This window comes from Dendrobates tinctorius, unplaced genomic scaffold (genome assembly GCF_039654945.1).
Source record: "Dendrobates tinctorius isolate UK_male_01 unplaced genomic scaffold, ASM3965494v1 ptg000008l, whole genome shotgun sequence".
NCBI classification, from domain to species: Eukaryota; Metazoa; Chordata; class Amphibia; order Anura; family Dendrobatidae; genus Dendrobates; species Dendrobates tinctorius.
The window spans coordinates 36,228,923-36,247,146 of NW_027361676.1; the positions used below are offsets into that span (position 1 = coordinate 36,228,923).

Genomic DNA, 18,224 nt, shown 5'->3' on the forward strand with positions numbered 1-18,224 from the left:
AATTGCACGGGGCAGTGCGGGCACCGCTCCCGATTGTGACAGTGGGAGCTCAGCTCTAACTTATGGCAATTGTGTGGGCCGGGAGCTCAGCATGACTCAGCATGACTTATGTTTACATCATGGTTAAGTTTACGTCGTTTAAGTCATAGGTCGTGAATAGGTTAAAAGACAGGCAGACCACATTTCTATGCGCACAGAACATTTAGCTATAGTCACAAAAGGATCATATAAACATTTTGTTCCTGGCAACATGTCTTATTTACAAAGGCCAATGTGCTGCTAAGAACAATGAGTTTTAAGTGAGCTTAAAAATCTTTTCACCCAACAAGTGTTTTTAGCAGCTCATTCTTGATAATTGCTCAGTGTAGATGCATCTTTAAGGTCACCATAGACAGACTGTCTGATTGGATCATCCAAATTTAGGTCAGTCATACCCATCTGATGTGTATGGGGGGGACGGCAGAATATCGGTCGTAGAGGCACACGTGTGCTCGGTGGAGCGAGCACTCGTGTATGGGAGTATAGGATGGGATGACATGTTGGCTGAATGCATATTTCGGCCAACTGCTATATAATGTGTATGACCAGCTTAGCATTTCAAAGTGTGCAAGACTTCATAAGTAAAATTTGATGTAATCTGTCTAACCAAAGTTCACCCCACCTATTAGGTGGCATACTTTGTCGGTAAGGTGTGCCTCAATTTTGATGCACAGTACACCTTATCTATTCTGCTAAGCAACACACTCTTTAGTGAGGCAATATCTCCTTGATGGGCAAGCAGTAGAACAGGTCTCGTCTCAAGCACATATATAAGGGCTTACGTAAGTAATTAAAAACTATTTTTGTGGCAAAAAAAAGAAAAAACCCTGTTCGAGTCTAACTTGATAAATCTTTTAGAGACCACTGAATACATAAAGGAGAGAGTTTCTTAACCAAAACTGCACAATGTTTTGTGACATTTTGGCTGATAGCAGGGCAGACTGGTCCCTATACGTAGTTACATTGTTGTTCTTCCAAAGGGCAGCATAGTTTAATGACATTTATTTCTATACAGCCTTCACCAAACTCGTATACCTATATAAATTTACAGGAAACGTCAATATTACACTTCAAAAATCTTTATTAAACACATTAATGTATTGTAAGGGAAACATGAATATACATAATATAAAAATATATTTTATAAATCAGTTCTCCCTTCTAGAATAGCAATAAAAAAACAACAATTACAGATACAAAAGTAACTGACAGTAAATAGGATATCCAATAAAGGCCAGATTTTGTAGGTCAATTATGACATCTAACATCGGATTGTTGATCGCACGGAAATGGATTACAGCTCTGATCATAAAAGACGACCAATATCCTCATAGCACTTTGATATATCAAGTATGCAACCACTTAGGCCAGTTTCACTCGTGGTCAATTTCTTCAGGAAGACTCCTCTTTAATCTCGAGATGCTTTACAAAATTCACCATCAATTTAAAAGGGGTTGTCAAAGATTAGAAAAACACGCCCGCTTTCTTCTTCTAAAAACTGCGCCGTATTCTACAGGCGGCAAACTATAGACAGGTATGCACAGTGACTGGAAGAAAGCAGTGATATTTTTCTAATGCAAGACATCGCATTTATTGCAGTTTATCATACTATACAGCAGTTTTTTGTAATACTTAACATCCTATATCAGTGTTTCTCAACTCCAGTCCTCAAGACCCACCAACAGGTCATGTTTTCAGGATTTCCTTAGTATTGCACAGGTGATGGAATTAATGCTTGAGCAGGTGTTGAAGTCACCTGTGCAATGCTAAGGATATCCTGAAAAACTTGACCTGTTGGTGGGTCTTGAGGACTGGAGTTGAGAAACACTGTCCTATATGAAGACAACAATTTCAAATAAGGTAAAAAAAAGTAATACAATAATAACACAAGGATCACCAGAAATTTCTACATCAAAGACTTCAGTAGTTTTAGAAGAAAACGGAAATTTAACAGATATTGGAGACTTATCGGAGTCTGAATATCTGTAGATTCAGCAATACACACCATGGTTAGTCAATTACCCTGAAATAAGGTTTTAGGGCACACACATACAACCAGCTTTTACAACATTCCTCCCCATGGGCATAAAATAGGCATTAAAAAAAAAACGACAAGCATGTCCCAATTTCCATCCAAGTATATGTGCAGCAGCTTCTGAGCCTTGCACTGCCTCAATCAGCCTTGAGATGCAATCACACCAATACACAATGACGTATATACCGCCAAGTACCATATGAGTCGGCTCAGCATGCAGCAGGAGATGCATGTTGATACGTGACCGAGAATAACGATTTTAGGGACCCTGTCACACAGTCTCTGTATGATCTGCTGGTGGCAGCATGTTATTGAGCAGGAGGAGTACTGTAGAAGTTATAGAAAGGATTGGGGGGGGGGGGTGGAAGGCAAGGAGATAATATTTAATACTCCTACTCTTCCTTACAATAGGACCACCTACTTAACTTTTACACAGTGATTAAAAGGGAATGCGTCAGTAGGATCATTTCTCTGCCATTTATATGAGCATATAAGTCATGACGCTAAATTACATGCCTTGATATCTGCGATCCAGTGTCTTATACCAGCGAAATCCATGTTTTTTCCCCTATATGCAAATGTGCTGATTCTGACTATAGTCCAAACACTGATCTGCATGAGAATCTGCATTCGTATTTTAAATGAAGGAGAGTTACCACTGATGTGTGATGGTCGCTCTCTGCTCTCCTGATCTCACTGCAGAGCTGTGCGATTATACCTGACACATCTGCAGGTTAAGCGGAGCTTCCACCTCACCGGCAGACAGGGCTGTAATACAGCAGAGCTGTGAGAGCTGCAACAAATGTGTTTTTAAGGAGACAAGGTTCAGTTCTGTTCTGTCTTAATTACTTGTCTTACACCGGAAATGCTTTTATTAAAAATCTCTGGAAGCAGATTCTCATGCAGATCAGTGTCCGGCCAACTGTCCCGAGCGGCTCATTTACATATAAGAGAAACATGGCCTTCTCTGGAATAAGACATCGGATCACCGATATTAGGGGACCATTTTGCCATTCTATGACGTATGTGCTCATATAACTGGCGGAGGATTGATCCTATTGACAGATTCCCTTTATAGTCTTTCCTGCTGACCTATACATACCGAGATACCGGACTCGGTACAGAATAAGCATGGAATTAAATGAAGCTTTTCACGCAATTATACATCAACCCGTTTAGTTAGTTTCTAAATAGGACTGTGTACACCAGTATGTGATCAGATATGGTTTTGGAACAAAGATTACTTTTATTCATTCAAATCCCTGCTTATTTTAAGTCCAGTGGGCAGTCCAACAGTTATACAGTGAAGGTGGATATTAAAAAGGACCGACTTCTAAACATAAGAGCAGAAATGTAGTGGCAACAAATAAAAGTTTTATTGATTTCGCTGTCAATTTGTTAAATCTGCTCAGCTATTCCTATTAGTGGGCAGCAAGTAAATGAACAGTGCTACATGTCCGTGTGCGAGGTTCTCGTCATTCCATAGCAAGTCAGTTTTTTTATGAAATGCGGATCATCAACCCATTGTATTTAAAAGTAAAGACATGTAATACTAATATTTAGAAATCGTTCTTGGAAAAAAAAGGATTTTCTAAAGTTTGTGATTAGGTGTGAAGATTGTGCATTGCACTGACAGAACCAAAACTTACACAAACGTTAGTGCTGAGCGAGCGTGCTCGGATAAGGTTTATCAAAGCATGCTCGAGTGCTAATAGAGCATATTCGGCATGCTCTAATACCATGTTACAGTTGCCGTGGCTGCTCGACAGCCGCAACACATGCAGGGATTGCCCAACAAACAGGCAATCCCTGTATGTGATGTGGTTATCGAATGGCTGCGAGACATGCAGCCGTAGGGACTTGAACATAATATTAGAACACGCTGAAGATGCTTGAATAGCACTCGAGCATGCTCTGACAACACGCTACCCAAGCACACTCGCTCATCACTAAGAATCAAAATAAAAGCATAAAGATAAAAAAGTGAAAGTTATATTGTATAGTACAGTAAAAATATTCAGAATGTAGGCCAAACTTTGCTTATGTTTAGCCAATTTGGAGGCTTAATTACAGGTTGAGAGTCCACTGTGAATTCCTATTGGGCATAATCAGTTTGTGACTACACAATACTGCTCTACTAACAGATACTGGTACAACCTTATTTTATTAAATGTTGCAAGTGAATCTGGAAGCAGACCAACCAGCAAGTTCTGCAGTGCCATGTAACATGTAGCTCGGTCATCTGTTCTTTATATTTATACACTGTTCTTTCAAACACATAGAAATTGAAGGCAGTAGTAGTTGCATTAGCAATCTGTAAAATAAAAGTGAAACTGATAGAAAGAAAAATAGTAGTTACATGGACTTCACAGTTGAACAACAATTTATATATACCAGTGAAAAAACAAAAACTAAACACGACTTGATTATATTTCAAAACAAACAATACAGTTTTTAAACTGTGAATGGGAAAACACACAACTAAATGATTTATGAAAAAAAGTGTCGCAACTACATTTTTCAGCAAGGAGGATCATTTTAGGATATCACCTTGTCAGAACACTAAAACATCAACTGGAATTACACAGCATCTTAAGTAGTAAGCTGTAATGTTGTATACGCAGACAGATCTGTGGACAGCATGGTATAGACAAGGAGATTCTGAGTAGAATGATCTATGGGGTTGCTGGAAAATATTCAGTATAGATTATTCATTGAAATCCCTGGCATTACTATTCATAGGAGTCCAGTGGTCGGTCCTACTAGCGACTGACAGTCTTCTCTGTACAACTGCGCATAGAAATCACTAGGTAGGGCCACCCACTGGACTCATGCATGCAAACGCCAGAGATCTCAACAAACACAGTGCAAGTTTTAGACTATGTGCACACTGAGTATTTTGGAGGAGGTTTTGGGGAAGGAACTAAGCAGAAACTTTACAAATCCTCCTCAAAAACATGGAGTTTCTACTCCAAAAAGACTCATTGTACACATAGCCTTACTGAAACTTTTCACACAAAAAAAATAGTAACAGCAATCTGATCAGCTCCTCCTCCCTTATAACATCCCATCTGCAACACGACAGGTTCCCTTTAAAAAGTCTCTGTAACCCACAATAAACAGTTTTGTGGCATATTCTGTAGGGCTGTGGTTAGGGGTTTGGTGTGGGGTAGGTGTAAATCCGGGTCTAGTCTAAAGGCCATTAATACAAAACTCCTCCAAAAAAGAAAAAAGGTACTGGAACCAAGATGTGTGTGATGCAAGACACAAAAAATGGAACGTGAAAAAATAATCTCGCAGAAAACCATTAGGAGTAGATTAACAGTATTTTTTAATGGGAAACCTTTGTGAAATATTAGTTGACCATTGGTATACTGCTTTAAAGTAGGAATTAGCTATTCAATCAATATAAACCAAATGCGGTGAATGATTTTTCATGGATGAATGGAAAATTGAGCAGGTGTTTTGAATATCCTTTTAAGCAATGACAAAGAAAATTATTTTCTGGCAAATAGAATCCAAAAATCTTAGTATTTACAACGACTTTTCCTCCGTGGTTACAAACTAGAAACAAAGCTTTTGTTGTCTCCTCCTGCTGTCATACCTTTCACATGCATGTCTGCATGGCTATGGGATCAGTAGCCATGTTTGTCTGTAGCCATGGACAACACATGGCCAATGAAGCGAGAGAAAAAATTGTTTACAGAGGTGAACATTCCTGTCACTTACATGGCGCAAAAGCCCCCAAAAGCAAGAGGGCACTAAGCATTTCATAGGATGGAGGTCTAGGCCAGAAGATAAAAAGATTAGTTGTAATAAGTCTTGAAAGTCAACTCTACGATGGTAAACCATAAGCGAAATTGCAATTAAGAACCATTAGCCATAATCAGCATTGCAGTCCTCGTCCTTCCGTTATTTTGCACTGCTGCTATAATTGCTGGGGTAACAAAGACAGAATCTTTTGGCTAAGAGCTGCGTTGTGTTGCTTTAGATATTCAATTGTGTCTCCCTGCTTTTCAATCACATCTTCTAGGCTGGATCGTTCCCTGTATAATATAATAATATATTATATATTATATATAAAAAAAAAAGAAGCTATATACTGTAGATGAAAGGACAAATCACAAGATATACACTATACATAGTACATAATGTACCTTCTGAAGAGCAGCCTAACAATATAATGGATTTGGTGACTATTAAAGCAAAAGATCAAGTTTAATAGAAATATTCTTGCGCTTACTAAATTTAAGCTTGCAATCTAGCAGAATGTAGAAAAAAAAATATATAAATAAAAGATGGTGCCCGAACAGCATTGCATTTCAACTTTACCAGAGGTCCTTAGAACTCTTAAGGAAGCCAAAATAGCAAAACTATTCAGAGGACGGAGCACAGATTTTAATCTGCATATCTGGAAAGCTTGAATTCTGTGCAAATAATGAAAATATTATTATTATTAATAAATTTTATTTCTATAGCGCCGACATATTCCGCAGCACTTTACATTTCAGAGGGGACTTGTACAGACGAAAGACATTACAGCATAACAATAATCACATAGATCATAACAGATACCAAGAGGAATGAGGGCCCTGCTCACAAGCTTACAATCTATGAGGAAAAAAGGGGAGACACGAAAGGTGGGTGGTTATAATTGCCCTGATTGTTGGACCAGCCATAATGTTAAGTGTGTAACAGTACGGACAAAGAGGGCTAATAGATGCATAAAGCATGTGGGAACATGATACGGGGAACCTGGTTATGGTAAAAAACTTGACTGTGCCACACAGGGATAGTTAGGTTAATGTGTTGAGGCGGTAGGCCAGTCTGAATAAATGAGTTTTCAGGGCACACTTAAAATTGTAGTGATTGGGGACTACTCGTATTGACCTGGGAAGTGCATTCCAAAGAATTGGCGCAGCACGTGTATAGTCTTGGAGGTTCTGATTATCGAGGATGGTAACCTCAGGTCATCAGCAGAACGGAGGGCACGGGTATGGTGGTAGACTGAAACAAGGGAGATGTAGGGTGGTGCTGAGCCATGGAGTGCTTTGTGGGTGAGGGCAATAAGTTTGTACTGGATTCTGGAGTGGATGGGTAGCCAGTGTAATGACTGGCACAAGGTAGAGGCATCGGTGTAACGATTGGCAAGGAATATGATCCTGGCTGCAGCATTCAAGACAGATTGGAAGGGGGAAAGTTTGGTAAGAGGGAGACCGATTAGAAGAGAGTTACAGTAGTCCAGACGAGAATGAATGAGCGAAACAGTAAGAATTTTTGCAGAGTCAAAGGTAAGAATAGCTTAATCACCGATAACTGTTTCTCGGAACCCATGACAGCACCACGGAGAGAGGGGGGGGTCCGCCCATCAAGGACAGGAACCTACAGATAAAAAGGTGGCACCTCTCCTCCGCCCCCAGTGGGTTACAGAGCATCAGAGGGTCTCCCGGTTAGTTAAAAGTATATACATAACGTTAAAATATTGGATATTATGGAGAAGCCCCCTGTGTAACAAAAAAATACACTCTACACACATTAAACCGTGCTCACCGCACACGTGAAAGGGGGGGGAATAAGCGGGTGCTGTCATGGGTTCCGAGAAACACCTTTATCGGTGAGAAACTAAGCTATTCTCTCTCACCCATGACAGCACCACGGAGAGAATTTCAGAGATTGGTAGCTTAGGGAGGGACCACAGCCTGAAGGACCCTTCTCCCGAAGGTCAGGTCAGGTCAGACGTAGAGGCTAGATCTAGGCGATAGTGCTTGAAAAAGGTAGAAGGTGTTGACAAGGTGGCTGCCTTACAGATCTGCTCTATTGATACCTCTGATCTTTCTGCCCATGAGGTCGCCATTGCTCTTGTAGAGTGGGCTTTTAAACCTTCCGGGATGGTATTCCCAACTGGATGAGTACGCCAGGGCAATCGCATCCCTTATCCACCTTGCTAAGGTACTCTTGGATGCCTTGAGCCCCTTCCGAGGTCCCTGGAAACACACAAAGAGACCCTTCCTTCCTACATCCCTTGGTGGCCTCTAGGTACTGAGCTAGGAAGGACTACCTCTTATGACCTATGAAAGTGTCTTGACACCTTAGGTAGGTATGCTGGGTCAGGTCTTAATATGACTTTCGTCCAGGATTTTAGTGAATGGGGGTATCACTGACAAGGCTTGAATGTCACTCACTCTGCGAGCGGATGTTAGGGCCACTAATAGTATCGTTTTTAATGATAAGGTTTTCAGGGGAGCTGAATGAATGGGCTCGAATGGGGGTCCTGTTAAGGCAGACAATACTAGGTTTAGAGCCCATGATGGTATCTTCTGGGTGGTTATTGGTCTAGACCTGGCTGCGGCCTTCAAATCGTGTTACCCAAGGGTCGCCTGCCACATCCTGATTATAAAGGGCGCCTAGAGCCGCTACCTGTACCTTCAGTGTATTAGTCGCCAGCCCCTGTTCTAACCCCTTTTGCAGGAATTCAAGGATTTTATCAATTTGCATTCCATCCTGAACCCTTGCTCTGGAGCTGGATAGAAATTTCCTCCAAGTTCTACCATAGGCTCTGGTTGTGATCGGTTTCCTACTTTTTTGTAGCGTGGAAACCAGATTTTCTGAGAACCCTTTCCCCCTCAGCAGTGCCCTTTCAAATTCCATGTTGTTAAATGGAGGTTCACTGCTCGAGGGAGTAGCACGGGACCTTGAGACAGAAGGTCGGGGAGATCTAGTAGAACCCAGGGGTCGGTTACTGACATCATTCTCAGCCATGAAAACCAAGTTCTTTTTGGCCAAAAGGGGGCTATCAATATCATTTGTGCAGTCTTCCCTGACTTTCCTTATTACTGCCGGGATGAGAATGGGCGGCGGAAAGGCATCCATTAGGCCCTGTGTCCACGGAAGCAAACGCATCCAGGGTCCGAGGATTCCCCTTGGGATCTAGGGAACAAAATGCTTCCACTTTTTTGTTTTTGGGGTTGGCAAACAAATCTATGTCCGGGGTCCCCCACATTTTTACGATCTTCCGAAAAATGTACTGTTTTAGAACCCACTCCCCTTGATGTAGCTGGGTGCGACTTAGAAAGTCTGCTGTCTGGTTCTCTGCTCCCTGTATGTGTAGTGCCGATAGGGATAGTAGGTTTTCCTCGGCTAGCGTGAATATTTTGGAGGATGTGTTCATTAGTGTTCTGGATTTGGTTCCCCCCGGTGATTTATGTAGGCCACCGTCACTCGATTGTCCGAGAATATGCAGACATGATGGCCTCTTAATACTGGTAAAAAGTGTTTTAGGGCGTAGCCTACTGCCAGCAGTTCTTTTTGGTTTGAGGAGGCTTTTAGTTCCTGAACTCCCCATTCCCCCTGAGCCACCCTGTTGCTCATGTGTGCTCCCCATCCCGCGGGACTGGCATCTGTGGTGATTATGTGTGTGATTTTTATCACCCAGGGAATCCCTTTGGACAGGTTGTCTCTGTTCCCCCACCAAGCTAGGGAACGAATAGTTTGAGTTTAGTGTAACATAGCCTTCCAAGTGACCTCCTAATACAGACTGGTTGCTCAACACATCCCATTAGAGATCTCTCGTGTGTGTCTGCGCCCACTGGACCGCCGGCAAGCATGCGGAGAGGGACCCTAACAGAGACATTGCTTTTCTTAGTGTCATGGAAGGGTTTTGCGTTGCTCTTGCTACCATGTGAGCGATCCTCTCCTTTTTGTGGTCTGGCAGGTAACACTCCTGGGTGTTTGAATTTAGTGTCAGGCCTAGGAACTCCTGGACTTTCCTGGGCTCCATCCTTGATTTTTTTAGGTTTAGGAGCCATCCGAGGTTTTTAGCGTGCCCATCACTCTGTCCCTCTGTTCCCTGCATCTTTGGGCTGAGTTGCTCGCTACTAAAAAGTCGTCCAGATATGGGACTATTAGAACATCTTGTTCTCTTAGGTGAGCCATCATCTCTGCCACTAGTTTCGTGAAGACTCGCAGGGCTACAGAGATCCCAAATGGCAGAGCCCTGTACTGGAATTCCCTTATTTCGCCTTCTATAGAGACCGCCAGTCTGAGGTATTGTCTGGAGTCTTTGTGGATGGGGACATGATAGTAGGCATCGCTGAGGTCTAATACCACCATAAAGAAATGTGGAAAGAGAATTTTGATGGTCGACTTGATCGACTCCATTTTGAATTTTTCATTTTTGACGTAATCGTTCAGTCTTTTTAAATTTATAATTGTCCGGAAGGTACCGTCCGGTTTGGTTATTAGGAAGAGAGGAGAGTAGAATCCTCTGCCTTTCTCCCGCGTGGGAACCTCCTGGAGGACCTTTTTGTTCAACAGGCTTAGGACCTCTTTTTTTGGATGATCTTAGTGGGGGTCACTATATATTTTTGAGGTAGGAGAGAGAAAGTCTATCCTTAACCCTGATCTTATCAGATTTAGCAACCAAGGGTTGTTCGATATTTTCTTCCAGGCTGGGAGAAAAAAAAGCTTAGCCTTCCTCCCACCCTGGGCAAACAGTCACTTGGAGGGCTTTTTGTCCCGGGACGAATTACCAAAGATGAACCCCCTGTCCCTCCTTCTGTCGTCCCATTTCTGTTCTCTCGGGGGTCTCCTCTGAAAGAAATTTTTGTAACGAAAGGACCGTTTAAAGCCTGTGGGGCCTATCGGGCCAAGATTTGGGAATCCTTTCTTTTTGTCCCCCACCTTTTCAAGGATGTCAACCAAAGTCTCTCCAAACAGGAATTTCCCTTCACAAGGGATAGCGCATAATTTCATTTTAGTTTGTAAATCTCCAGGCCAACATTTTAGCCACAGCGTTCTTCGGGCTGGGTTTGACAGGGCTGCCGTTTTGGATGACATCCTTATCGAATCAGCCGAAGAGTCAGCTAAGAAGGCCGCTGCACCTCTTATCATAGGAATGGATTCTAGGATCTTTTCCCTGGGTGTACCTTCCCTTAGCTGCTTCTCTAGTCAGTCTACCCACACCATGAGGGCTCTGGAGGTACAGGTTGCCGCTACCACTGGCCTAATATTTCCTCCTGCTGACTCCCAGGTGCCCTTGAGTAGGGCATCCGCCTTTTTGTCTAATGGGTCCTTCAGAGTACCCATAACCTCAAAGGGGAGTGCAAATTTCTTTGAAGCCTTGGCGACCGCCACATCTAGCTTGGGGGCTTTATCCCAGGACTTTGATGCTTCCTCAAACGGGTATTTCCTTTTAAGAGAGGGAACCGTGGAGTTCTTCCTATCTGGTCTCTCCCATTCTTTGTTTATGAGGCCCTGTACGTTCTCATTTAATGGTAAGACTCTCCGTCTCTTTTGGCCCAGTCCCCCGAACATTATGTCCTGGACTGATCTATCGGGCCGAGGATCTTCCACCCCCATGGAGGACCTTACTGCCTTTACTAATGCATCAACCTCATCCAGGGGGAAACAATGGTGACCCTTTGTTTCCTCATCAGAGGATGACGAGTCGGTGTTTGAAGTATGGGAGGTAACTTCCCCTGATGTTGAGATCTCCGACTGGGATTCTATTACATTGTTCCTCTTTCTTCTCTTCCCTTTCTGTTTTATGGATGAAAGGGCATTCTGAAACTCCGAACGGATTACTGCTCTTAGCTCTCAGGCGTAATACGAGGTTTCGTCACAGATAACTTCCTGTATGCAGGAGTCGCATAGTTTTTTATCCCAGGAAGCTGGTTAACGGGCTTTAACAGGTGGGGCATTCCCTGTTCTTTGTTTTTTCTTTCCCTAATAAGGGAAAGAAATCTATCACAATGGGGAACATTCACGTAGATCACTTACCCCCTATGCATGGTTGCAGGTACCGGTTCTGGAGGTGGATTCAAATCCCTCACTGGGCGATCCACAGCAGGTAACTTGCTCCTTGCAGTCGATTTGCTCCACTGCGTGGAGTGACTACTGGATCGGCTCTCCTGCCCGTCCTTATCTTTTTGCCGGCGATGGTGGTGTTGCCTATGTTGCTGCTGCTGCTGGTCACTGTCCTCCATGTTCACAGGACGCTTCCAGCATGGAGCAGCTCCAGCGTTCTTTTTAAATTTCCAGGCGATGACGTCACCTGCTTCTCCCGGCCTGCACCGTTGTGCCCCGGGGAGCGCGCACTGCGCATGCGCTGACCGCGGGGCCCCGGAAGTCGTCGCTTCAATTCCAGGGCAGCGCCATCTTGGTACACCTCTGTACCACGGCGCTGCCCGCGTGTGCCGGCGTCTCCCAGCCCCATTGTCCTCTCCGGAGCGGTGGCTCTGTCCTCGCCCCGCCCGCTGAATAGCCCATCAGCTGCAGCGGTGGCGGCTTCAGGAACCGACCCCACCGCGACAGGGGCCTCCCCACTGCCGGACTGCGAATGGGGGGCTATGGACTCCTCTTCCATCTCCGGTAAGCTGCTGCCGCTGCTTTTAGTTCCACGGGTCACCCGTCAAGGACAGGAACCCAACTGGGGGGGGGGGGCGGAGGAGAGGTGCCGCCTTTTTATCTGTAGGTTCCTGTCCTTGATGGGCGGACCCCCCCTCTCTCCGTGGTGCCGTCATGGGTGAGAGAGAAAAGGTTGAATTCTACAAGTGTTTTTGAGATGCAGATAACAAGAGCGAGCTAGTGATTGGATGTGGGGGGTGAATGAAAGCTCGGAGTCCAGTATGACCCCAAAACAGCGGGCATGTTGCTGGGGAGTAATAGAGGAACCACACACGGAAATGGCAGTGTCGGGTATAGGTGCATTAGTTGAGGGAGGAAGCACAAGGAGTACAGTCTTTGACAGGTTCAGTTTCAGATATAGTGAGAACATGATGTTAGACACAGCGTTTAGACAATCGCTGGTGTTTTCTAGAAAGGCTGGCATGATGTCAGGAGAAGAAGCGTATAATTGGGTGTCATCAGCATAGAGATGGTACTGGAAACCAAATCTACTGATTGTTTTACCAATAGGGGCAGTGTACAAGGAGAAGAGGAGGGGGCCTAGAACCGATCCTTCAGGAACCCCAACAGTAAGGGGAAGATGAGAGGAGGAGGAGCCAGAAAAAGATACAGTAAAGGAGCGGTCAGAGAGATAGAAGGAAAACCAAGAGAGAACGGTGTCCTTGATGCCGATGGAGCGGAGCATAGTGAGGAGGAGCTGATGATCCAGTGTCGAATGCTGCAGAGAGATCCAAGAGAATTAGCATGGAGTAGTGACCGTTAGATTTAGCTGTTAGTAGGTCATTAGAGACTTTAGTGTGGGTAGTTTCAGTAGAGTGTAGAGAGCGGAAACCGGATTGGAGAGGGTCGAGTAGAGTTTGGAATTTTCCCTTTAAATCCAGTTCTACAGTTTTTTTTTCCCTAAGTTGTGTCATCCCCAGCGTGGACAACCTGTTATTAAAGCTTTCCAGGATGACTGCTTCTAGTCACTTCCACAATGCTGGTGTGGGGAATTAACGTCTTTTGTCCACTTAAGAGTGGTGGGCAGCCATCCTGATCTAATACTATGGGCATGACCAGTAGGCTGTAAGCTGGCATGATGCACTACATATTTGCAAGACTGTCTGGCACATTATACTAGCCTCATTAGTGTGCATGTGTAATACTAAGCAAATGCTCCACTCCCCCATGGATGGTTGGTGTTCATCAGTACTCTGCACTTGTGATGCCTCAACCTTTTACCATGGGGGCCAGCTGCATCCGGCAGTGCATTAGTGTTGTGGCCCTGTGGAAATCAGTAGCCCAACTATGGGAAAGTGCAGTTATAAACGCCACATGCAGCTCTTGAACAGCCATCTAGGTAGAGTTACTGCGCTGACTGGCCCACTCTTCACTGATTGACATCTGGCAGTGCATGTGAAGCAGGACAACCATAGAGTGAGCATGCAGTTGTGTGCCTACAACCATATCTCTTGGAAATACTGGCGTTCAGACCTGTTTCTTCCTTATTGTAACGGTGCCAATTTCTACACGAAAAGATATTTAGAAGCCCTGTAATGTGGCATTTGTTTAAGAATGAAAAAATGTGGACAGGTTTCCTTTAACAGCTACTGACTTGTACCAACTGATTGGGATTCAGCATGCCATTTGACCTCTTTGTAACGCACATGCATGAAGCAGAAAAAAAAATCCTGAAGTTGTAAGGCTTTGTGACAGACCTATATGTTGTGACTAGAATTTTATGGCCAATCTGAGATTTTATCAATTCCCTTTGGTGACCTCTGTACTTTGATGGCCATTACTGTGAAAAAGGAATGCAGCACAGCTCCCAGTATTGTTTCCTTGCAAGAGTTTGATATTGGGAACAGTGGGTAAGTTACAGGCATAATTTTTCAATTTATATATAGCGATGACAAGTGTAGTGTCCATTGTAGCTGTCATCTCTAGTACACAACAGCAAGAAACACACAGACATATGCTGCAAATAGCACAACTGTTAGCCAGCAGTCCTGAGCTGCAGCACCAAACATCCTATGGATAACAGTAGTGCCATTCCTGGAAATAAGTAGCCATGTTTTTGCAGACTCAAACATCTGATGCTCTTCTGAGGACAAAACAATTTTCAAACTGGTCACAGGGCTCTTAAGAGCTTTAAAGACAAGAATATTCGTTCAGGACAGGAGACTAGTGATGACCGAGTATACTCTGAGACCACCCGAGCATGCTCGGGAAATCTAGAGTAACGAGTATTTGGATATGGTCGGAGATTTTGTTTCTGTTGCCGCAGCTGCATGATTTGCAGCTACGTGACAGCCTGAATACATGTGGGGATTGCCTGCGATAGGGAATTCCCACATGTATTCAGGCTGTCAAGTAGCCGCAAATCATGCAGCTACAGGCGACAAACATGCTGTAGGGGTGAAAACAGATTTCAGCAATGCTTCTCTTATCAAGTTAGTTTTGTTTGCTTGCAAATATTTTTCTTTTTCTAGTATCAGAAGCATATTGCTGGGACACTGCAGCACAGTGCAAGCTAGTCCAACACACCCCTTCTGCGATAGGCAGCTCACTGTCTACGGACATTGTATGTACAGAGACTGGTGTGGGCAGGGTCAGCTGTGGTGTGGGCGGGGTTCGGTTCCTCAGCTCTGCTTCACTCCTAAATCTTAAACACTGTCAGAACGACTGCACCTGGTAATCTAAATACATAGGCAAAGAAGCTAAATCAAGCTATGTCAAGCTGCTATCAGAGAAGGTAGCAAAATCCTGCCAACAGATTACCTTTAAGTACTGCACTATAGAACAGGTTTGTGCTATATAAGAAAGGCAAAAAAAAAAACAAAAAAAAAAAAAACACAAGTTACCTAAATCCAATTCCTGGTAATATGTGACCTTTAAATGAATGGATATGCTCCTCTTCAATAATGTCTGGTCTAGGCATGCTTCTATTGAACCTGTATATTCTCACTGAAAAACAAGGTTAAATGAGTTATATTCAACAATGTGGTCTCACCATTGGGACCAGATCTTAGATAAATATTGTAATGATCAGACTTCAACTTTTCATTCATAGATCGTGTAATGTAGCCATTGCTAGATAATCTTTATTTAAATAATAATCTTTATATAGCGCCAACATGTTAAGCAACGCTTTACAGTTTAACAGTTTCAAAACACAAGTCATAAGTAACAACGTTAACAATACAATAATTAAAGGGGTTGTCCGGGCTTTTCACATAATCTCAGTACATATCTGGCCTGCAGAAATATGACAATAAGTAATTTACTGTCACTAGTTTGCACGGTTTTCTAGATATTCTGAACAGAACGTCCAAGGAGGGGGGTGTTAGGGCATTGAAACAAGAACTAGTCGTAACCTCCTACTCTACTCCAAACCTGCCCTCTATAACAACAACCCTACCCTCCATAGCTACAGGCCCTCCCCGTCCACATAAAGAAGCCTATCCCTCCTCGCATAGTAACGAATTCTTCCCCTCTAGCAGCCTCAGTGCAGAGAGCTGCTCCTCCCCCAGACACACACAGTTATCTATATCTATGGAAAGTGAAATCAGTAAGGAGGAGGGAAAATCGTCCTGTATTCTAAACTGCACAGGGGATGGCAGTCACTGATGTAATCTGTTCTGTGACAAAGCCTCTGCTGTGTGAATGAGACAGCTCTGTGTCACTGAGGTCTTCACACAGCAGCAGATTTGGTGCAGTGTATGTGTGAAGCTCCACCAAACTCCCAGCAAGCTCCAGTGACCAGCACCACCCAATGCCCACTCATTGGCTGGCAGTAAACTGCACCATCACTCATCTTAATCATCATTCCAGCACTGGAAAGAACACAGCAGTGATCCTGTATTTGTGAAAGCAGCACAATCTACATACACCCCTCAACACTTCACACTGTTACAGCTGCTGATTGGACAGGCTGCTCCCATCAGTATTTGTGTCATTAGAGACACAGTGCTCACACATACAGCAGCAGATTTGGTGCAGTGTGTGAAGACATCAGTGACAGAGCAGTCTTGGGAGTTGGGAGTGGGAGGTGCGGATTAGTGCAGAGGTCAGTTGAAAGTCGTTTGCAGAGTTAGGCCAATAGACAGAAATGAGGGAGGAGATGTAGGGGGGGTGATGTACTGTGGAGAGCTCTCTGGGTGAGAAAGTACTTTGAATTGGATCCTATAGTGAAAGGGCAGCCAATGTAACGACTGGCGAAGAGCGGACGAGTCCGAGTACCGATTAACCAGATGGATGACCCTCGCTGCTGCATTAAGGGATGGACTGGAGAGGGGATAGTCGAGTAACGGGGAGGCCAATTAATAGAGCGCTACAGTAGTCCAGGCGGGAGTGGATCAATGCTACAGAGAGGGTTTTTGTTGTTTCCGTGGTGAGAAAAGGGCGGATTCTAGAGATGTTGTTTACGTGTAAGCGGCAAGAGCGGGCAAGAGATTGTATATGGCATGTGAAGGAGAGATTGGTGTCAAACTTTACACTCAGACAGCGCTCCTGCTGCTGGGGTGTTATGGTGCCCACCCACGGAGAGGGAAATGTCAGATTTAGGGAGGTTAGTAGAAGGCAGGAGCAGAAGAAGTTCAGTTTTAATTAATTGGACACACCTTCTCAAAGAGTTTTCTTTATTTTCATGACTATGAGAATTGTAGATTCACTCTGAAGGCATCAAAACTATGAATTAACACATTTGGAATTATATAATTAACAAAAGTCACCAGACCTGAACCCAATCGAGATGGTTTGGGGTGAGCTGGACCGCAGAGTAAAGGCAAAAGGGCCAAGAAGTGCTAAGCATCTCTGGGAACTCCTTCAAGACTGTTGGAAGACCATTTCTGGTGACTACCTCTTGAAACTCATCAAGAGAATGCCAAGAGTGTGCAAAGTAGTAATCAAAGCAAAAGGTGGCTACTTTGAAGAACCTAGAATATAAGGCATATTTTCAGTTGTTTCACACTTTGTTAATTATAAAATTTCATGTGTTAATTCATAGTTTTGATGCCTTCAGAGTGAATCTACAATTTTCATAGTCATGAAAATAAAGAGAACTCTTTGAATGAGAAGGTGTGTCCAAACTTTTGGTAAGTACTGTATATAGTAATAGTGTGTATAATATATTATACAAATATACATAATATATTAGTGTACATATACACCATGTATACTGCACACAATTTAAGCAGAGTTCACACCGTATTAATGATTAATACCCTTATCGAGCATAAAACCCAAGATGTTTGTCTTTCTTATACTATTTGTGAGGTACAACTAAAATTCACATTTTCAGCATTATACAAAAGTACTATAATATGCAATTCTAAATATATGTTATGCAACATTTTGAGCAATGTTAACCCCCCCAAAAAAATTTGAGACATTAAATCAACTGACAGACATGCCAGTGAAAGGGTTTTACATAAGTTAAAGCATTCTTAAATGTTAAAAAAAAAAAAAAAGAAAAAAAAACACACACAGCCCCCTCTCTCCCACAAAAGACATGAACCACATTCAACGCCCCAGCTTATCCAGCTCATCCAAAAAAAAAGGACAACTGTCTCAGAGTAGGCACTACCCCAGTATTTGATCCCACACGAGGTCCCATTAAACCTCCTTTGTCTTCCTCTGTAATGGTAGCACATTCTGCCGCCATTGTTCATCTGGACCACCTGCTTGTTTAGGAGCAGAGTATATGACTGGCCGGAGAGCCCCACAATGACTCTCCCACAGAAGCATATGAATATCAAACAGCAGG

General features: G+C 43.5%; 1 protein-coding gene across 3 annotated transcripts in view; it reads right to left on the bottom strand.

Annotated features, from left to right (window-relative positions):
* Window positions 1–1,102: 1,102 nt before the first annotated feature.
* Window positions 1,103–18,224, bottom strand: part of TMEM192 (transmembrane protein 192) — a 116,580-nt gene continuing 99,458 nt past the window's right edge. For all 3 annotated transcript variants that reach the window (XR_012232513.1, XM_073576970.1, XM_073576961.1), the window contains 2 exons: window positions 15,322–15,424; window positions 1,103–6,120 (listed from right to left, as the gene is read on the bottom strand). Coding sequence is in view for 2 of the 3 variants with exons in the window: in XM_073576970.1 (XP_073433071.1) it covers window positions 6,003–6,120; window positions 15,322–15,424 (221 nt within the window). In the remaining variant the exon portion in view is untranslated. The remainder of the gene's footprint in view (window positions 6,121–15,321; window positions 15,425–18,224) is intronic.